Raw genomic sequence first — 23,070 nt, forward strand, 5'->3', positions numbered from 1 at the left:
AGGAATAAATCTAATATGTAGTTTATTATTAATATTTTCCAATATATCATGTAAATACATTTCTTCAAAAATTTTTTTCATTTTCTTTTCATTTTCCAAAAGGATTAAGGGTGGGGGGGCAGTGAATACCTTTCTATTTTCTTTACAGTACAGCATTTTCTGGCTTTACTGGGCATTTAAAAGTAATAGTACACAGGACTTTTACTTTTTAAAAATTCTAATACAGTCAAAGAAGAAAACTAAAGACATCTAATTTCCTTTAATAATAGGAATATCTGGAGCATTCTGGCTTTGATTTTTACAGTTAAGTGTAGGATAACAGCCTCAGGTAGTTTAGGTTTATTGGGTTACTCCCATTACAGTGCTCCCACTCCTCTGTGTTTATTTGTAACTTCTTTCTTAGTGTTCTGTTGACTTGTACATTGTTTTTCTCTTCTCCTTTAGTTTTTTGCATAGTTTATTCAGAGCAATGTCCTTTTTGTATGGACACAGGAGGACTTAGCAAATGCTATGCTTTTATAATCTGGGAGTCATTTGACTCTACATGATATTTTCCTCCTGGGCATCTGTTCTCTCAACCTAAGCCTCAGCTGCCCTTACTTCCTAGCACTCCCAAAAGCAGGGTCCAGATGAGGGACGAGACGGACCCAGGGCAAGCGGTGAGTTGTGTGCTACCCTGGCATCGAGATGGGCCTGGTCAAGGTGCCTTAATGCTTAACTATAAGTTAAGAGCTTGATCATGGACAAATGTTGTCATGATCCAAACAGTGATAACTAGATTTGGACCCTGCTAGGGTGAGGAATGATTAATCTGGCCTGAGTGCTGTGGTCTGAGCCTGTGGCAAGATGTTGCCAGGAGAGCTGCCTTGCAAGCCTCAATGTATCTCTTGCTATGTCCATACAAAAATAACTAGCATTAAGATGTTAAGTGTTTGGACTAAGGAAAAGAAAAAAAACCTTAAGAGTCAGGAAGGGTTTTGGAATGCCCGGCCCTCAGGAAGGGCTTTCTTATGTTGATTTTGCTACCTGTCTGGGTGTAGCCTAGAGGGCAAGGTGGGAGAGACAACTAGGAGGAGAGACTAGAGAAGCAAGAGCCTGCAGTAGATTGAGAGGATGGAACTGGGAGTGCGGGAGAGGAGAAAGATGGAAGATTGAACAAACGGTAACTAATCAGCAACCAGCTTGGTCCTCGTTCTTCCTTCGCCTGTCCTTGGCCAACGGCTGTCCCGATCCAGCCCATACACAGCGGTTCCAGAGCACCGAACGCGGGCGGTGAGACAGAGCCGCCCGGAGAGCCCGCGAGTGCACGCGCCCGTCGGCGAGCTTTAGTTTTTTACAGTTAAGTACCTTTTTGAATAAGCCTCCAAATTAGTAAGCTTAACTACAAATAAAATTTTACCATAATTCAAGTAAGTAATATGCAGCAAATTATCAACAAAACATGCTACAGATAGTGCAGGCGGGGAAAGCACTCACCTTTCATGAGGCTGAACTGAGTTTGATCCCTGGTATCTTATGTTCTGCTAGAAGTGACCTCTGAGCACAGAGCTAGGAGTATCCCCATAAGAGTGCTGGGTGTGGCTCCCCAACCCCCACAAAGCAACAATAACAAAATAAGCTATATAGTATTGTCTAGCCCAACTAACAAGTACAGATAAACTTGCGCAAACATTTTCAAAACCACTAGATGGCATTCATTCACTGTAATTTGGCACAAACACAGCCTTTTAAATCTTTATCATGATCTGCAGGATTAGGTTCAGGGAAGGTAAATGTTATCCATTACTTGGTGATGGTATTTTGTTGTTTTTCACAACAAAATGACAAAGCTCAATTTTATCTTTTCTTATCTATATTATTTATTACAAACTTTATCCAAGGAGCCTTCTTTGGTAAGAAGAGCTGAAGAACACACTGAGTGTCCACACCTGACCTCTATTGTCTCTACAGGCCTTTATCCACACGCAGACCCTGTGCTTGCTCATTCAGCTTTCCAGCCTTGCTCCACACCCTGAACCCGAACCCACTACTCCACGAGCCGCTATGTGTACCCTGGACCACACAGCTGCTTGTATGGCACAGCGACAGTTCGACTTACTGCACCTCCCCCTGTGCCCACTTCTGCCTCCTGTCACCCGTGGAAACAGCAGTGAAGGCAAAGAGCAACACTCGGCCTAATCCTTCAGAAAGCAAAATACAAAAAGATTCACCCTCAGTTCACCGTGGAGACAAAGGGGAAGTCTTGTAGAAGTCCACCAAGCTCAATGACTGAAGATAATCGCATGGGTGATGCTACCAGTGCCAACCAGCACTGTAACCTCTTAGATAATGACTATGTAGACACCATGATGAGGAGGTTTAATGAACTCAAAGATATTATGGGACTGGTAGTCAATAAAGCACAGTAAAGTATGAAGGCAGAAATGATAAAACTGCGATCAGAAGTGACGGAACTGAAAAATATAGTAGATGAAATTTAAAAAACTCAATAAAGTTCTCAGCAACAGGGTAACAACAACTAAGGAAAAAAATAGGTGAACTCCCATTTTCGTTAATTTATTTTTGCAACCAGAAGTGACAGAACTAAAGAATATAGTAAGTGTAATAAAATAGGTGAAATGAAAAACTCATCAAAGTCCTCAGCACCAGGGTAACAACAACTAAGGAAAAAACAGGTGAACTCCTTTTTTGTTAAGATCAGATGCAGGAAAACTCTAGTAAACAACAGAAGATGGAAAAATTGTGAAAAGAAATGAAAAGCACAGCAGAAAATTATGAAATTAATTCAAAAGGAATAATATAAGAATCACCGGCATCCCTGAAGATTAGGAAGGTGAATTTGACAAAAATACCACTGGTTGACAAAATCACAGATAAGAAATTTCCCAGAGTTAAGGGTTCATGCATTCCCAGATACCATAGGCCTGAAGGGTCCCAATGAAAACAGAAACAAGTAGAAAAACTCCAAGACACATATTAATCAGAATGACAAAAGCCAAAGATAGAATAAGAAAAGCAGCAAGATCAAAGAAGTAATTTAATACAAAGGAACTACCTTAAGAATTACAGAAGACCTATCAAATGAGACTATTCAGTCCTGAAGAGAATGGTGGGATATAGTTAAAGAAAACAACAAACCTAAATGAAGAGAAAATCTTACCAAGAATACTCTATCCAGCTAAATTATTCAGAGCAGAAAGAATGATGCAACACTTCATGGACAAGAAACAACTTAGCAGTTCAAAGCCTTGAACTGATTCATTTTTCAAGAATCATTAAAGAAGCTTCTTTAAAAGATAAGTCAAATTTCACAGCAATTCACTATTGATTATGGCATTCGTTCATGGCTGCCCTCTGCTAGATTAAGATCTGTTTATTCCTAGCTTGCCAAGGGTTTTATACCTTTTAAATAATAGAATAAATGTTTTGTTATCTTGAATGTTCTTTTTATGTCTATTCGGGTAATATATATATGTATATATATACCAATTTTTTCCTTTTACTAATGCAGACACTTAAGCATTAAAACCAATATTACCTTTCAAGGATGAAACACACTTTTATACTTTTACAGACCTTAAAAAGTTTTTCCTTTAACTTTTAAAAATCTCTCCACTCTTGCTAAACCATATATTTGCAATATGTATCTATTTTATGTAAAATTAAAAATATATTAGCATGGAATTATTCACTTTTTTGTTTTTATGCCACACCTGGCAGAGATCAGGGCTTACTCTTGGCTCCGCACTCAGGGTCACTCCTGGTGGGCTCAGGGTACCATGTGGGGTGCGGGGGATAAAACCTGGATCTGCTGTGTGCAAGGCAAGCAACCTCCTTACTGCACAACTGCTTCAGCCTCTTATACTTCATACTGTTTTTTGAATTTTATATTTCTTTTTTAAAAAATTTATTGAATCACTGTGAGATATAGTTACAAATGATCAAACACCCATTCTTTCACCAGTGCACATTCCCCACCATCAATATCCCCAGTATATGCCCCCCTTTCCCAACCTCCCCCTGCCTGCATGGCAGACAATATTCCCCATACTCTCTCTCTACTTTTGGGCATTATGGTTTGCAGTGCAGATCCTGAGAGGTTATCATGCTTGCTCCTTTATTTACTTTCAGCACATATCTCCCATCCCGACCGATTCCTCCAACCATCATTTTCTTAGTGATCCCTTCTCTATTCCAGATGCTTTCTCCTCCCCCATTCATACTATTTTTAAAACATTTATAACTCTTGAACTTTTTTGATTGATTTATAATTTTGTGGAATTTCGGTTCAGCTTACTCATCTCTATATGTGTAGTTGTCACCACCTCAACAATGAAAAAAGCTCTCTCATGTATGGGATATAAAGAACACAGTAAGGGAACAGCAGCCCAAAGCATCCAAACCAAATAGTTTTGTCTACAGAACTGAGCTGAAGGAGGGTAGAAGTTGTGTGGGAGGTGCCTTTGGCACCCTGATGGGGGGGAAGAGGGCACTCTCATGGCGGATTTGGTGTTGGAACAATGTATGCATGGAACTATCAACTAATGCTAACAGTATTGTGAATCATGTACCTCAATAAAAATAGGGGAAATAAAAATAAAAAGGCAATAAAAATATTGAAGAAAAAATCAACTCTAGAAGAAAATAAACTTTATATCATGTTAATATTTGATTTAAATTTTGAACCAATTAATGTAGCCAGTTCTCAAGTAGCTGTTTCTCTACAGGTTTAGAAAACAGTCTTCAAAATTCGTATTTATAAAAATAGCCAAAAGCACATGATGACTCACAAAAGGCCTTTCTCTACAAATGTCTAAAAAATGTGTCAGAGACATTACTTCTAACTGTACTGAGATCTAAGAATCAAAATGATGCTGAGTGAGAGAAGATTATGGGTTAGTCTTGGGGATAAATCCTAGAGTGAAAACTCTCAATCTCCAACCTTCAGTCTAAATGATTGGCAGACAGTATTGATGAGGAAAGAGAAACTAATGGTCATTTTGGGGGAAGATCTCGGTTAATAATAAGGTCTAGAACTTACCTGTTCTAATATGTTTTGAAGTCTCTCTATCTCACAGTCGATCACAAATTTCTTCTCTTGTCGCCGGTCAAGTTCTTCTAGAAGTTGCCGATAGCTGACATCATTAAAATTCTCCACGCATATAGCGCTGACATGCCAACCATTTTGTCCTGCTTTTTCCATAATAGCTTGAAGTATCGAGTATCCTATAGGAGGGGAAAAAACATATCGTTACTCCATTCCTGTAACAAATATAGTTACTGACTCTACAGCTATCTCCATATATATTTTTTATAAATATCAGTGGTTATTTTCAAGTTATTCTTGCTTTCTTTACTCAGGACATCAAGATTCGTCAAAATAATTCTTGAATGAAGTAGCAACACCATACCTTGAATAAGCTCTCAAAATAGCTCTACTGATGAATATTACATTGCTCTAAACACATTTTTGATGAGATAAGCCAAAAATCAAATCAGCACACCTGCAGTCAATAACAAAATAACTCATTTTGTTATTTTACTCACTAGACAGAATTAATTTGGAACAACTGTTTTGATTCTCCCCTGGATCAAGGTAGTAGTAACAATGTTTTGGGGTTCAACTATGGGAGAGATGATGTTAAAGTACATAATGAGGACTCAATATCATAAATGGAGAAGGTGTTAGTTAAACTTTTCTCTTGGTAGAGAAATGATGTGCATTGGGAGTCAGTTGACTAAGAATTGAGTGAGGCACTGGATCCTTAGTCTTAATCTTGTAGAGAAGAGATAGACATTTCAGTTTAGAAATGCAACATCATTTAGAAAACTGTGGTTATAGCTATACTCAAGGCAGAGTGTTGGCACAGAAAAGGGTTGAACAAGTCTTCCTGAATGGGACAGGGAGAATACAGTAGGGGATAAACAGATATCTCTGCCCATGGAAGAGAAGTCACATATCCGAGTGTTAAGGAAGAAGGGAGACTAGAGCATTCCAATGCTGTCTGGAAATCTTGCTTTTATTAGCTTTCAGTTTTGAGTTGGAATGGAAAATAAAGGAAAGAAGATTTTATGAATCTATGAATAGCTCTTAAGTCAGGATTTGTTAGGATGACCACTTAGCAATTTTTTTCCCCTTTGTGGTTTAGCATAAAAAATATGCTAGTCCTCTTAAGAAGATCAAATAGTGGGATGGAGAAATAATACAGTTGACAAGGTGCTTTTCTTGCCTGCAGCTAGCCTGGGTTCGATCCCTACTACTCCATAAGGTCCCCTTCGTCCTGCCAGGAGTGTTCCCTGAGTATGAAGACAGGATAAGCCCTGAGTGCAGCAAGAAGTGGCCCAAAATAAAGCAAAAAAAAAATCAAACATTTATTTGAGCCCATTTTAAAGGAAATGAAAATAGCTTCTCCATGTCTTGTTCCCTGGAGTAGAGAGCTGGGTGGATTAAAAGCAAATACTCACATGAATACAGAGCACTTGCAAAGAACACAGATTCAGTTTCTGATTGGTATGAATCTCTCAGATGTAGGATTTTGATTTTTAGGTATTTTTTTTACATGTCAGTTTCAAACATAACGGATGCTCAGTTAATATCAACAGATGGAACTGATGATGAGATCATATTTGAAATATAAATTACCTGATATCCTGCCAAATGTAATACTGTGGCAGTCAGTATTCATTTTTATCTAAAGGTACAAAAATTCCCCAAAGAGGAAGAAAGAGGGCATGTTAATTACTATGTAATTGTACTGGTCTGTCTATTGCTCCATTTAGTCTTTTCTTTTTTAAGAGTCTCATATTCTACTGACTGAGCTAGCTGGGCAATCTTAGTCTTTCTATTGTAAATGTGTGCCTGTAATTATCTTTTCATATCTTACCTAGATGTGTTTACCTTCACCACCAAATCCAGTCCTATTTACTCTGTTTCCTGTTTAAGGCATACTTCATATGATGCTCTTGTCCCATTTTGTTCATGCCTCATTTATTCTGTTGGTGGAACTTGTTCTATGATAGTAAGTGAAGCAATGTTCTTTTTTGGTGCATGTTGACACCTATTAACACACTTTTTTTAAAAAAAAAATCCATTAATAGCTTTCTTTTCCCTTTTATTTACTTATTGCCATAATAAACTAGTTCAAAGGCTTTTTGCCTGAACTTTGATTTTTGAGTGTTATAAAAATGAGCATTCCTGGCCACATTGAGGCAGACTCCCTGCTTGCTGGGATCAATCCACAGCTTGGCATGGCTTTTGAGATACCGTACCCTCCCCCACACCTTTATGACATCCTGTGGTGACTGGGCTTCATGTCAGTACTAGGCATCCGTTGTGTTAGGTACCTGCTGACAGGACTTCTATAGAACATAGAATCACACATCTTCTGGTAAAAAATCTGTCTGAGTTCCCTGTCACATAACAGATATTGAAAGACTCACTCCAATAAAGCAAAACTCCAGTTCAAAACCAACATTTCATTATCTGCATCTTTCAGATTTACAAATGATGGTAGCCTTGAAATAAGACAAAACTCAAACTTGATCTTGTTAAATGGCAAAAAAAAAAGTTGGCTGCCTAAAAAGAACCATTAATCACAATCTGAAATAAATGACATTTTTAAACCAATGCAAAAGACACACAGAGCTGCAGAGTCTGGTCTGAAAATCTGATTTTTCAGAAGCTGTTTTCATTTTATTTTGTTATATTTTGGGGGCCACTTCCAGTAACTTTCAGGACTCTGCTCAGCGATTACCCCTGGTGGGGGACTGTGGATCATATTGGGGCTGGGTGTGGAATGCTGGTCAGCTATGTGCTAGGCAAGCAATTTACCTGAGGTGCTGTCTGATCCTGTGTTTGATTTTAATATGCTTTCTTCTTAATTTTTTAGTCAGACACGTCTGTCTTATTTACATAAGAGAGTTGGGGATTTATTATAACTCAGAGGAAATACTGATGGTTAATCTGTGATTATGTAATAGCTGTTATATAAACTAAAAAAATTCACAAGTCCAGTTAGACTACTTCTTCATCTAGCTGTGATTTTGTATTTCCTGGTTACAAAAAGAAAATCTTTAGTAGAACATTCTTGGTCAGAAAGTGAAAATGGCAGTTTAAGGGAAAAAGTACATGACTAACAGGGAATCTACTAGAGTTAAAAGATCTTTTAAATTTTACATTTACTTAACAAAAAAAAAATGAATGTTTTGGTTTTGGTCCCATGCCCAGTGGTTCTCAGGGGCTACTCCTGGCTCTGTGCTCAGGAGTCACTGCTGGAGGTGCTCAGGGGACCATATGCACTGCTGGGAATTGAAATCAGATTCAGCTACCTGCTGGGAATTGAAACCAAGGTTAAGTACTTTAATCCCTGTACAATCTCTTCAGCCTTAAGAAGCACATCCTTAAATTTAGTGTAACATATTGAAAGCCTAGGACATCTAGGATTCCCTAATATATGTCAAGATAATGTTATCTGATTCTTGTCATTGTATGGAATTAGCCATATAATAAAATTGATAAGTCAGTTAACCTATATAAATTGCGTAGTACTGTCTACATAACTTCAAAAGAATCAAATGAATTTTACTAGCACAGTAGTGAGAGAATATCATAGACAAGATCACATTATTGTATTACAGGGGCAGGAGAGATAGTATAGAGGGTAGGGCGCTTGCCTGGCATGCTGCCAACCCAAGGTTCCATCTCTGGCACCCAATACAGTCCCTGGAGCTCACCAGAAATAATCTCTGGGTGTGGCCCCCAAACAAAAAAAATCATATTATTGCATTACAAGAAGTAATGAAAAGCTACTGTATAGTTATTAAAGAGTATGTCATGTTGCATAAACCCTTCTGTACACAAAGAAGTTTTTAAAAGGCTTACTAAGTCATACACCATTATCAGTTATGCTAAAGAGGTTCTAATGTTATAAAGAGCTTAAGTTACTGAATCCTTTTATACCCATATTTTTTATGTCATTCAAGGACACTGAGCTGTTGGTGAGAAGTTATAATGAAGTTTTTTATTTGATGTGCTCTTCTGCAAGAGTTATTTGATTCAACTACCTATCCAGAGAGGGGTTAAAAAAGGATGAGCACAAATTTATGTCAGCACGGATACATAAGTTCAGAATGAAATAAAAGTTATTAAAAGCTGCATTTAGATAAGAAAAGTATCCATGATATTTTTAATTTATGTTTTAAACATTTTTTAAAATTATTTTTTTATTGAATCACTGCGAGACACACAGTTACAAAGTTAGTCACAATTGGGTTTCACTCATAGAATGTTCCAGCCCCAGTTCTTTCACCAGCATACATTTCCCACCATCAGTGTCCCCAATCTCCCTTCGGCCTTAACGTCCAGCCTGCCTCTATGGCAGGTGCTTTTCTTCTCTCTCTGTCTCTCCTCTCTCTCTGGAGAAAATGTTAAGAGGTAAGAATGTACAGATTGTCAAGAACACCATCAGAACAATTGAGAGGAAAGAGATGCCATTTCGATGGTTCTGGAACTAAAGAAGCATTGTGCTCATGGGAAGTGCTCGGAAAGGAGAGAAGTGGGAGGTGTTGGGCCTGAAAGGGAGAAGGGCCACAGGGAGGAAGCAGTTATTGTACTTCCTCAGTCAAGGCTCCTCACTCACTTTCTAAGTAGCTATGCATGTCCCTAAGATGACAACACGGTTTCTTTAGCTTGGCACCACCACCAGCATTGCAGAGCAGTGTATTTTTGGAAAGAAAGATGTGTGTCGGAGTCTGAAAGTCTCTCTCCTCTTGCCTGTCACGCTCAGTGGAAGAGAGGAATACAATTTATAATCCTCCTTCTGTGAACGCCACCAAGCTAGGACTGGAGGGCAGATTTGGTGACCATTTAGGTTGAACTCTTTCCAGAGAAGCTCAGGGACGAAAATAACCCATTGAGAAGCGGCAGTCTGGACTCCACAACCCAGGCCAGCACAGAAACGGCCACACGGGGCATGCGTCAAGTCAACGACCATGTTGCTAGCAGGCATTCATGCCCGGATCCAAGAAGGGCAGAGAAGAGAAAATATCTTCCAGGTGGGCCATCTGAAGCTATGCAGGCAAACTGGAACAAGACAGACTATCTTTTCCCTTCCTCGTAAACAAGTGAAAACAGAAAATTCCTTCTCACTAGGTTTCCAGGCTTCTCCTATTTCCTGGTAATACTAATTATTGTCTCCCGATCCCTACATTAGTGCCCACAGTGAATTTAGAGGACGTCATATAAGGGAATTCGGTACTTGAAATCTCTAAAATTTTTTGTCAGTTGCAGCCAAACCTAACCCTGATTAAAACAGACATAAAACAAGTGTTTCCAACTCTCTGCCACAAGTTCAAGGGCTCTCAACATTCTTCTTCCCAGGCAGTTAGCCAGACAACTGAAGAATTTCAGTACAAAGACTACCTTTTGTTTGGTTTTGTTTGGGTAGGGAGAGGCTGAGTCACATCCAGCCGTGTTAGGGGCTACTCCTGGCTGTGTTCTTATATATGCAGTTGCTAGGGGTTGAATGAGGGTTGGTTGCATGCAAAGTGAGTGCCTAATATGTTTTATCTCTTCAGTGGATGGTTGAGCCCATTAATGGATTCCTTCAAGTGTTTGCATAGCAACTAGTTGATCTTTGTAGAAAGATACTTTCATTATGGTTCTTCCTCTTAAAAGCTTTGGGTGTTTCCTATTGTTTCGTGATACATGCCCAAATCTGGTTGTACCCATCCTCTGGCTCTCTGCTGAGCTTCAGTTTGTAACACTGTCCTCCTTGCTTTTTACTTTCAGCAACAATGACCTTCTCAGATGCTCTAGAAAGTTCTGCAGCTCCCACCCAGAGTCTCTGCACAAGTTGATGCATCATTTAAAAGATTCTTTCTTTAGACTTTGGCTTTCTATCCGTCTTCCAGATACCATATCAAATCTCACCTATTCCAGTGTTTGTCACATACCCCTCATACTATCTTTCCTGGTTTTGAGTCATTTCCTTAACTTTTTGGGAATGGCACAAGGGGGTCTCTGTAAGTACTGAGGAGTACCAGCAATACTGGGTGGTTTTTGAGGCCATCAGGGTGACACTCAGCGGGCCTCCATAGCCACTGAGGGGGAGTGTGGTAGAAAGAATTGAAACTGGGTCCCGCATATGCAAAGCATGTGCCTCTGACCTCTGATATCTCCACAGTCTGGTTTTCAACATTTTTTACTACAACTCCCATCGACACACAGCAAGTCTACACTTAACTTCATCCATAGACTTTTGGGAAGGGTGACTTTTAGAATGATAAGATATAATGAAAGTAGGACCTGGGGAGACTAATGTGTTTTTGTTTAGTGTCAGGCTAACGTTTTTCCTTATCATCATTATAAAGTTATTATGTGTTTGAACGATGACTAGACTAGTGTCTTTTCCTTCTGCTACGTGCAGGCTCAGTGAAGGAAGGAACGATGTTGGTCTCAGTATACAGTCCAGAATATGCTTAGCCAAGTGTTGTTTGAAGACACAAGTTGATAGGCAATTCCTAGAGAAAAATCAGGATTTAAAAGACTCAAAAAGATGCAGTTTGATGGGTCACATTCAGTAACTCTAAATGCTTCTGTTTGTGCACTGTTTGCAATAGCCACAATCTGGAAAAAAACAGAGTGCCCAAAAACAGATGACTGGTTAAAGAAACTCTGGTACATCTACACAATGGAATACTATGTAGCTGTCAGAAAACATGAAGTCATGAAATTTGTATATAAGTGGATCAACATGGAGAGTGTCATGTTGAGTGAAATGAGTCAGAAAGAAAGAGACAGACATAGAAAGATTGCACTCATATGTGGAATATAAAGTAACTGAGAGGCACAAGTTTGCAATGATGCAATTTCTGGCAGATATTTCTCCGGACTTAGTTACTAAAATACTAAAATACAGAAATCCAAAACTTTGCAGCTGCTAGTATGGCCACTTGACCTCATATCTCTTCATTCTCAGCAATGGAAAGCAAATTATCAAATTTTTCCATTTCAGCAGGTCCGACTTTAGGGGGGAGAAACTCCAAATAATAATAGTGAGTTTTTTTGTTGAAATATTGAATGTAATCAAAGTAAAGTGAAAGTAAAGTGAAATTTATCAGTTACACAGGCGGGGTGGGGGGCTGGGGAGGTGGGAGGTAGGGGGAGGTATACTGTGATTCTTGGTGGTGGAATATGTGCGCTGGTGAAGGGAGGGGTGTTCGAGCATTGTATAACTGGGACTTAAGCCTGAAAGCTTTGTAACTTTCCACATGGTGATTCAATAAAAGAATAAATTAAAAAAAATAAAAAATAAAAATCCCCAAAAATAAATAAATAAATTCTTCTATTTGTTGGGCCGAACCAGGAGGTACTTTGTTACCTATCAAAAGAACATAAGGGTGTGTGGACTTGTGCACCCGTGGGCAGAGCTTCCAGGGCTAACAAACAGCCACAGGGCATAGCACATGGACCTTAAAGTATTTCATATTATAGAACTTGGTCTTCTTCCTCGAGGACTCTTAGGAGAGGATGTCAAGACTGAGTGTGCTTTAAAGCACACGCCATTTAGCCGAACTAGGAATATACCCTGGGGAAGAAATGACACAGGAATCAGATTCCAGCTGGGAGCCCTAGTGAAGTGATCCAGGTCAAAGGAAAGGGAGGACTAGAGACACGGTCAAGGGGCAGAGCACAGGCAAGGAGGAGGCAGCTGGAGGCCCAGGGCCGCACGGTCCCCTGGGCACCTTTAGGAGGGATGCTTTTAAATACCACTGGGTCCCTAGGCACTGCAGGGTGTGGCCTAAAGTGCCTCCCCACCCTCCAAAAGATGATAGAAGAAGGAGATCGAGTCTAGTAGCTCCAGAGGACAGAATGAACCAGCTCGGGTTGCATGGCCTGTGGGATAAGGTTGAGGATTTGAGCAAACCTCCCTGCTCTACTAGTGCCCTTTATACATCCAGCTATGAAGTAATGCCTTAATTTTCTTTTTTTCTTTTTTTTTTGCTTTTTGGGTCAGATCCGGCAATGCACAGGGGTTACTCTTGGCTCTGCACTCAGCAATTGCTCCTGGTGGTGCTCAAGGGACCATATGGGATGCTGGGAATCGAACCCAGGTCGGCCTCATGCAAGGCAAACGCCCTACCTGTGCTATTTGCTCCAGCCCCACGATTTTTCTTTTTTTGACCTTCAGAAGAAGCATTTGTTTTTCTGTTAACCTTTCAGGTGCCAACTGCCTTCTGATGATACAGTGCTTGAAGACAACTCCTTTTCTTCACCCAAAGTAGCATGCACAATTCTGACACAGGTTTTAGAAACACCTTTTTCTCTTTTACTATAGATATAAATTTTTCTTTAGATCATTTGTAGAATTTTAAGCATTCTCTAAGCGTAAAGGATATATCTTTTCTAGTCTGCTTCCAGCATTTATTTATTTATTTAATCTCATCGGCATTATGGGAATTTATCATTTTTAAAAAAGAATAAAAGGTAATCATTTTATGCAAGGAAGGGATGCTTGAAAATCTGCAATTTTTAGATTCAAATGATGAATGGAAAATTTTCAAACCAAAGTAGATGTCTAGTGTAAATTTTATAGCTTTTATTTTGCTCATAAATTGAGATGCATATATTTTGTATCATCACATATAAAACACACAATTCAAACAATCATTTAATACTACAATTTAAAAACACATCTGGGAATAAATCGGCACCTACATAAATGTTTCATCATAATATGCATTTAAGGTGCCTAAAACCTCATTTGACAAATTAAATGTAATCCCTATGCCAATTTTTTGGCAAAGGAAAGTGCCAAAAGGACTCTCACTGCTGAGAGAACAGCTGGGGGGATGGGGTGGGGATCATGGAGATGGTGAGGAAAGGAGCTTTGGCAGCTCAAGCCAAGGACAGAGACAGGTAGCACACGAGTAGATGGTTAGTCCTTAATGCTAGACTCAGGGATTCATAAGAGGTTTTATGATAATTTTATAATACAGTGGGACCCAAGACCCTGCCAAGTGGGTATTCCTATCCTCACTTGGGAGGTGAAGACACAGAAGTTGGTTGTGTGATTTATATCAGAGCATCACCGTGGTAAGAGGCAGAACTATACATCTCAGCTTTTCCTGCTCCAGCTGAAGGATATTTTCCTTCTTTCCACCAGGCTTTCATGAATAGGAAGTGAGATGATGAAATTGGAATGGAAGTTACCTCTGCTAGAAAGACCTTTTAACAGCACTCATCACCAATGATATTCTTTCTCTCACAACACATATTGTCATATCCTGGCAGTACCATCTTCAAAAGAGATCAACAATCTGGCTATTTTTCCCATCCCCAATGCCATAACCCAGTGAAACACCCTTGGCTCCTGGTCTGGGTAATTGCTAGTTTCCATATAGGGTTTACTGCTCTGTCTTTGCCCCCAACAGACTAGTTGCCCACAAGTCAGATCTTATCACCAAGGCTCAAGACTCTTTGACTGCTTCTTTCTAAAAATCCTGCACGACCTCATGTCTCTGAGCACTCTACTACTCTCCCTCTCGAATGTCACCAACAAGCTGGCTTCTATGGTCTCAGGTGCCTGAGTGCCTGTGATCTATGGTCTCAGGTGCTACGAGGGCTTGTGAGGGTCACCCATCACTGTCTACAGACCTTTCCCCAAATGTCTTCTCTTCAGTGAGGCAGCTCAGTCCACTTTATCTAAAAATTCAATTCTATGATTCTGAAATGTTCTATTTCCTTTCTTTGCTTTCCCTAAGACCACCAAAGAAAGTGTTATATATTTTATTCACTCATCTGTTTATTGTCTATTTCTTCCCCTGCAATGGGATGTCACTTTGTTCACAGAGTTAGAACAGCTAAAAGGAATTCAATAAATTTCCTGGAATCACTAAACACTGAGAGTTCAATTTTCCTCCATTGGCTATAGAAAAATAATGGAAATTTTGGAGCAGGGAAGAGAGACTTTAAAAATTGTTTCTGTAATACATCTTTATAGTGAAGTGATAGGCTTAAGAAGAAAGAAAAGAAAGGAAATTCAAATAGGATAGGAGGCTATTAAAATTAAAACAGACCTAATGTACTCTTTTAGATTAATTCTGAAAAAAAATGTGAAAAAGCTTGCTCTTTCGAGCCTGCAGTTTCTCTTTTTCGGCATTTTTTGACTCTGGAGAAGCCTGAATTCTCTCTTGAACATATATGTCCTTCCTTTCTCTCTTCTCATGTTTAAATTGACAAAAAAAGAAAAAGGAAAGGTAAGAGAATGTCAGTTGATTGCTCTTCTCTAAATTCTATGCTTGCTCCCTAAGTCCAACTATACTCTAAAGCCAGGGGATTCTTGTAGTGTGGGGGCAGGTGGGAGGCCTCACACAGGCAGGTCACAGACATTTCTGCCGAGCACATCCTGGCCCCAAGGAGGGATGAGGATGCCAGTTCTAGTGCTCAAAAAATATTCAAATCTTAGCAATTTCTTGTTTCCCCTAGCAATGGATTCTTCATTGATTCAAAAAAAGTGAACATTCTATGGAATCAGTGACCTGAAAGTTAATTGGTTTATACATTTAGACCCTTAAAGAATATGCAGATTAAGGCAAAAACTCTTCAAATCAAGGCTGAGGCAGCAGGTCACAAAAGGCCCTGCATAGCTCAGCAGGTTCTTAGGGCTTTCCAGGAAATTGCTCCAGAGTATCCCTTATCCATTTTCATAGAAGCCATCTTGAGTCATTGATAAAGAGAACCTTAAAAATCTTAAAAACCTTAAAAATCTCAGTATGAGGGGTATGAGAGATAGAATAGGAAGTAAGGAGCTTGCCCCGAACACAGAAGACCTAGCTTCAGTCTGTAAAATACATGTAGTTCTTAGTGGCTGGAGCGATAGCACATCGGGTAGGGCGTTTGCCCTCTACACGGCCAACTTGGGTTCTATTCCCAGCATCCCATATGGTTCCCTGAGCACCGTCAGGAGTAATTCCTGAGTGCAGCGCCAAGGAGGAACCCCTGTGCATCTCATCGGCGGGGTGTGACCCAAAAAGCAAAAAAAAAAAAGCAAAAACAAAAACAAAAAACAACCCATATGGTTCCTATGAGTACTGCCAGGAGTGATTCTTGAGCACAGAGCCAGGAGTAATCCCAGAGCACCACTGGGTCTCGCCGCCAAACAAGAACACAATGCAACTACAAACAGAAATCCTCAGAATTAAATGAAATGTGGAAATCATTTTATCAATAGCTGAACTCTCGATAATAAAAAGAGACACTTTTGGCTCATGAGAACAAGTCCTCTGGTTAACCCTGAAAAGTTGATTTGTAAGATAAAAGTTGATTTGTAAGGTTGAGGATGTAAGATAGCCAATGCTCTACAAAGAATTGCTTCTTAAAAGACCAGTACATTTATTATACCCACTGTTGAAGTTTGAGTCCAGCTCATTAATTAATCATGAAAGCAATCTCTAGCAACAAAACGCACAGAAGTGTTACACAACATATTAAATATCAGTTTGTTATACTCGCATGCCAAGCTGTGTACTGTAAATAATATTAATTTGGATCTGGCTTTTATACACAAAGCCAAAACCACTCATTTGGGTTGATTTGAAAGTGATATTTTAAAATGTTACTTTTGTCTTTTCTTTACAAAAGAAGTAGCAGTCCATAATTTTCTTGTGATGATTCTAGTGAAAGGATTTGCATACAATTACCGAGACAATTTCTGCTCCTAGCAGGAACAAATGCAGGATGAAGTAAGTATTCACTATATGATTAGCTTAATTTTTATATCCCACGGAGGGTAGCTCCATTCCCAGAAGTAATTGTAAATGCATGTCAGTGTCTGTGAGAGTGAATACGTTTGATTACTCACTATTAAATTTCCTTAGTGGGGAAATGACACTGAGGTGATCATCTAAATAAAGAGTGATTTCTTGAATAGCATGTCAGGTGATAAGTGATGGGTTCAGTGGTAGACCCAGTTACTTTCAGCTACAAAATCTGCTTATCACTTTGAATCTCAAGACAGGTTGTGTGATTTCCTTAATCATCCACCTTTGACTTCTACGCAGTGAAGATGATTAAGGTAGGATTTTATTAGTTATAGTAATCTCTCTATAACTGTAAATCCTCAGAGAGAGGAAACACAGAAGGCGGTTGGACGTCGAAGGAAGGATGATGTGGACTTTGGCATGTAAGAGACTCTATCCCCACAACTATTGGAAAATCATAGAGAAACCATAGGAAAAACCAATATGCCAACTTTCTCAAAGATGGAACAGAACAAAACCAAACCTTTAGTGCTCATTCTTGAAACTCATGCTTGGTTATTAGACATTACTTAGTTATTAGACATTATCAGTCTTTTGGTCAAAAACCCAAGCAGTACTCTGAATGCAATGTGCTATAAAGGCATCACATGACTTTTTTCTCTTTTATTACTCCAAATATCTCCAGGAGAGGCCAGGGCAATAGTACAGTGAATAGAGCATTTTTCTTGCATGTGACAGACCCAGGTTCGGTCTCTTGCATACCATGTGTTCACCCCGAGCACCATTGGAGTGATTATTGAGCACAGAGCCAGGGGTAACCCCTGAGCATCGCCAGGTGCTGCTGTCAAACAAAATTCTCCACAAAATAGGCATTTACTTTTTTTTTTGTTTGTTTTTCAGAAAAAGGAGAATTAGGGAATGTACAATAAATTCTCGCTCCTCACATGTTCTTCATGTAATGTGAGATTAATCTGTGGGAGGTTGAAATTCCTTCTCTTGAATCTGAGCAACTGTCACTGCACGGTTTCAGAGGCATCATGGAAAGTGTCAGTATGTCACCTGCCCAGTCATCTTGGGGGTGCAGGCCTTTAGCACAGATTAGATTAGCATAGCGTGAAGGTGTCTAGACAGTCAGTCTAAGGGGTTTGTGTAGCAGTTATCAGAAAACCCAAGGTTGAAGTCCCAGCTGAGAACTCAGATCAGTGCTTGGCTGACTGGGATGGGTTAGTGTGAGGACCCAGGGATGTGGCACAGCTGGTGATGCTGGAGATGGCGGGAGCATGCAGTCCTGGGAATGGAAGTCAGGTCCTGTACTGTGAGACCTGTGCCCCTGGCATGTGACATCTCCCTAGCCCTATTGGAAAGAATTATCATTCTATGTGTGCAGTGCTACTATTCCATGCCTACCACCTGGGTGCCTGGGTCTCTGCCACTCTCCCATACCTCTCTGATGTCACCAGCACCCAAAGACATAGTTCTTAGGACAATATCTCAGGCTGACTTTGTTGCTTTTAGTCATGGAGGGCAATACTGTCCTTTTTTGAGCATCTATGATGGTTGATTATGAAGAGGTCTAAAAAAAGTATGGAAAAGTCAAATCTCTTGGTTAATAGCAGATTAAAATCTGATGGCCTCTCAGTATCTGTATTGCAAACTATAATGCCACAAAGTAGAGAGAGAGTAAGAAGGAAAGTACCTGCCAAAGATGGCAGGTTGTGGGGTGGGACAGGGGTGGGTAGGGATACTTCGGACATTGGTGGTAAAAAATATGCACTCGTGGAGGGATAGGTGGTCGATTATTGTATAACTGAAACTCAAGCATGAAAGCTTTGTAACTATCTCACAGTGATTCAATAAAAAAATTAAATAACAGATTAAAAAATGACAATTGTTGAAGCCCCAGGCTAAAATGGAGGGGCAGTTCAGATTTTGATTTCTTTACTAGACTGCTTTCTAACATATGCACATTTTTCATCATATCTTGAGCCTGAGATATCTTTACTTTGATGTCAAATGTAAAATTTATAGACAGCATACTGAAATTATTTGAGAGCCTCCCTGAAGCAATTTTGGAGACTCCAACCATGAGGTTTGTTGCTCAAACCTTCTAGGTGAATGGGAGCCCTACACTCCCCTCACTCACAGGCTGCTGTTGGCAGCCCATTGGGCTTTCCAAAATGCTGTGCGCATACTCTGCAGGTATACTTGAAGATTTCTGTCAAAACAAATCATTTCATGTTCCCCTACCATATTATACTTATTAAGTTTCCCATGAGTTATGCTGTCAATTTTGAGGGACACTTTCAGAATTTTAAAAAGAAAGAATGTACTTTTGGAGCACTTCTGAGTGGTTTATACAGTGTAGAATAATAAATGTGCTTCAGTGCCAATAATATGTTCCACTCTGTTGTGAGCGGTAATTTTATTATTGAAAATCTTAGCATCAACGAGAACAGGCCTGTATCCAAGAGCTTACAATGGCAGCAAACTTTAAGGAAAGTAAAAACTCGTGACTTAAAAATGAGTAAAAGTTATCATAGAATTTAACTTACTGATGAGGTAAACAATAATTGTTCAAAACATAGTAATACTGTGTAAAATAATTTGCCAAATATTAGCCACATTGTTTTGACTTAATTTATCCTTTTGTAATAACTAAAATCTATAAAGAGTTGCTTCATGTGGACTTACTTAATTCAGTGTTTATACAAACTTAGGTAAGTCAAGCCCCAGTTTATGTTTTCTATTGTCAATAATAAAATCTTTCAAAAAATAATAACTTAAAAAATATTGGATATAATTAAAATATACCTTAAAAACATCTTATAGTAAAATGATATGAAAATCAACATTCTGAATAAAATATTCTAAAAACATTCTGTATAAAATTCAATTATTGCGGTAAGTTCAAATAACTGCTATGCAATTACAGAAAATTTCTAAGAAAGGCTATTTGTTCAAAACCTTTGATCCAATTATGCTATCAAATATACTTAATTTACATAAAATGCTATTTGGATAGCTGGCCTATAAGTCTTATTATGCTATTTCATGTCAGAAAAATTTGAGCATATTGTAAAGAAGATCACTTCCCTTATTTTTACTAAACTTTCAACTCGTTATATTTCTTTATTTTTATTTTTTTATTTTTTTTTAATTAATTTTTTTATTGAGTCACCATGTGGAAAATTACAAAGTTTTCAGGTTTAAATCTCAGTTATACAATGCTCGAATACCCATCCTTTCACCAGTGCACATATTCCACCACCAAGAATCCCAGTATAGCTCCACCCCGCACCCCCACACCCCTAACCCCCCCACGCCCCTAGCCCCCCCACCCTTAGCCCTCCGCCTGTGTAACTAATAAATTTCACTTTACTTTCACTTTGATTGCATTCAACATTTCAACAAAACTCACTATTATTGTTTGGAGAGTCTCTCCCCTAAAGTCAGACCTGCTGAAAAGGAAGCATTAGATAATTTGTTTTCCATTGCTGAGGATGAAGAGGTATGTCAACTCGTTATATTTCAATAGCTTTAAAAACAAATGCACTAATCTATACTCACCTATTTATTCTTACAACACCTCAGTATAGTGGAAAAGTTGATTATAGAAATTAAATGCAGAACATTATTAATGAGCTAGAGTGTAAAATTTGTGATCCCTACTTTCACCTATCATGCATCAATCATTAGAATTTATTGACTATATCTATATAACATTTTGTGTTATTTAAACCTATGATATCTTTCAAAGAAGAATGAATTCTTGCATTTTGTAGACAAAACAAGTTTGAGAGGAAGTGCCTAAGAAAAAAATGGAGAAGTCATTATTCAAACAGAAACAAGAATTGAGAGACACTTGTTTCTTCAGTGCTCATTCAATCAACAAATATTGACTGAACCCCTTTCTCGATCCAGATAGAGTGGGTTTAGTTTACAAACAGAAACAGAAGTGGTCCCTTCCCACAAACAGCTCTCCCTCCACCAGGTGGGACAGGAATCTTGCTCTGTTGGAAAGATGACATGAGCATAAACAACTTCCTCCCAAGATAGAAAATAGGAGAAATCATTCAAGAGCTCCAGCTGTAGTGCGGTGAAAGTCCAATAACAGTAACTGCTTTCACTTCCGAGTGTCAGTGGAATCTGCCAGATGCGTGTCTCCTCATGTGGGAAGGGAGGAAGACCCCCGGAACAGCAGCAGGCTAACCAGGGAGCCAGAACAGAGAGGGGCAGCCCTGAAGCCCTGAGAGCCTACCTGGGGAAGGAGGCAGCGGAAGCACTGAGGAGGCAGATGGAATTGAGCTGAGCAGCAAGAAGCCAGAGTCCTGAGCTGTGCTGGCAGAAGCCAAGTGTGACCACCCGGAGTGGTCCCTCTTGGAGAGGCTGGGTGTGCCATTTAGGGGTCCCTATCCTGGGCCCAGGAGAGAAGCAGCATCTTCATTCCAGCCGGGTCCTGAGCTAAAGGGGAGGCAGGCCTGCAGCCGCGGGGAGACCTGAGGCCGTTAGGGTGACAGCAGTGGCCGACTATCTGCCTTTTATCAGCCAGCTCTCCCACAAGGCTCGCCCTGACCCAGAACTCCAGAGTCAAGCCTTTTCTGGGAGCCCTGCTAGCCAGGTGGGGGTGACTATAAAGCAGCAGGCTGCTCAGAAAGGCCCCAGCAGATGCATCACTGCACCAGACAGAAGGTACCATGTACGAAGGCCGGCTGCCCCTACTTCATGAAAAAAGGCCCAGGCGGTGGTCTAATTGGAAGAAATGGAATTCTCAGGTTTTCTTTCTTTCTTTCTTTCTTTCTTTCTTTCTTTCTTTCTTTCTTTCTTTCTTTCTTTCTTTCTTTCTTTCTTTCTTTCTTTCTTTCTTTCTTTCTTTCTTTCTTTCTTTCTTTCTTTCTTTCTTTCTTTCTTTCTTTCTTTCTCTCTCTTTCTTTCTTTCTTTCTGCCTTCATTTGTTATTGTATCCTTTTTTAAATTTTATTTTCATTAGGTTGTTCACATTGATTACATTCAATATTTCAACACCAATCCTACCACCTTCCTACCACCATTATTTTGAATTTCCCCATCACCATTCAAGCCTGCCTGCCAGGGGCAGGTCCTAGAAAATTTATTTCCAATTGCTAATTCTGAATATCATGAGAGGTTGCACAATGGCCGTCAAAGTGGCCGTGCGCTTCTGGAATTTGTCAATGGTTGGGATCCAGAGACACCTCTGTAGGGAGCTAATCCATTTTGAGATTCATTTGTGGGTGGTTGATGCACTGAGATGGTGCTGGAGGCAGACCGTGGGTGTGACAGCCAGGACTCCAAGCAGGTGGGGAGACGAGAAGGGACGGTCCATCTCTGCTACAACTGTGGCCTGGAGTCTTAGTTCCTGAATCCATGTACCTGGGTTTTGCTTCTGGAAGCTCGTAGCCAGTGGGGTTTCATCTGGAGTGGGTGCAGAGGGTGCACCGATCCCTCTGAGGTTCCCCAGTGAAATTCAATTTCCAGGTTTTCAATTTAAAATTTTAAACATCTTAATTCATGAAAGGAGAGCCATAATGATTATGTTTGGGGACTCTATCATTGCTGGAATCAAAGCCACTGTGAGAGACCTTACTTTTTCGGGGAGCTGTGCAATTTGCTTTTTTCCCAAAGTTTAATTTATGTTAATAATCAAAACCTTAGTGTGAATTTGAAAATTGCCAGAAATAGGTCAATAATTTAAAAACCAATCTAAATAAAGTGTCTTGGGATGAGAGGAATGGAGCGGGCTCTATCTCTCTAGCCCTATTAGGAGTGTATTGGGGAGATAAGTGATCGCAACAGAAACAGAATTAATCACTGTCATGCGGCTCCCCACCTCGCACAGCAAGTCGGGGCCAACGCTCTTCCTGGGAAAGCATCAAACGCCAAACAACACTCAAACCTGCAACAGTTCCTACTTAATTAAAAAAGATAATAACATTGTCAACCAGCGGTGAATTAAAACTGAAAAAAAAAAGATAAAAGGTAAACAATAAATATTCTCCTAGAGGGCCCCGGGACCGTGACAAGCAGCATCGCGCCCACCTACACAGCCTACTGCATTCTCCGCAGCACGGAGCTGGGCACTCTCCTTTCCCAGCAAACGTGAATCCCAGCAACGAAGTGGGGATGCCCTGTATATGGCAACAATGACAACAACCACAGGAAAGGGGAGGGGGAAAAATCATGCTGGAGCTTTAAAAATCATGCAAAATTCAGAAATTGCAGATGGACAACATTTCCTACCTGGAAAGCCAGTCCATGGCTTGTGAGATGCATGCATTTATCTTTGAGTTCTAC

At 39.7% G+C, this 23,070-nt stretch overlaps 1 protein-coding gene across 7 annotated transcripts in view; it reads right to left on the minus strand.

The window, feature by feature from the left end:
• The window catches only part of GRIA4 (glutamate ionotropic receptor AMPA type subunit 4), a 334,174-nt gene that overhangs the window by 104,176 nt on the left and 206,928 nt on the right, over positions 1 to 23,070 (minus strand). For all 7 annotated transcript variants that reach the window (XM_004604799.2, XM_004604801.2, XM_055130905.1 and 4 more), the window contains exon 5: positions 5,042 to 5,226. In XM_004604799.2, the coding sequence (XP_004604856.1) occupies positions 5,042 to 5,226 (185 nt within the window). The remainder of the gene's footprint in view (positions 1 to 5,041; positions 5,227 to 23,070) is intronic.

The sequence above is a fragment of the Sorex araneus genome, chromosome 3 (assembly GCF_027595985.1).
Source record: "Sorex araneus isolate mSorAra2 chromosome 3, mSorAra2.pri, whole genome shotgun sequence".
NCBI classification, from domain to species: Eukaryota; Metazoa; Chordata; class Mammalia; order Eulipotyphla; family Soricidae; genus Sorex; species Sorex araneus.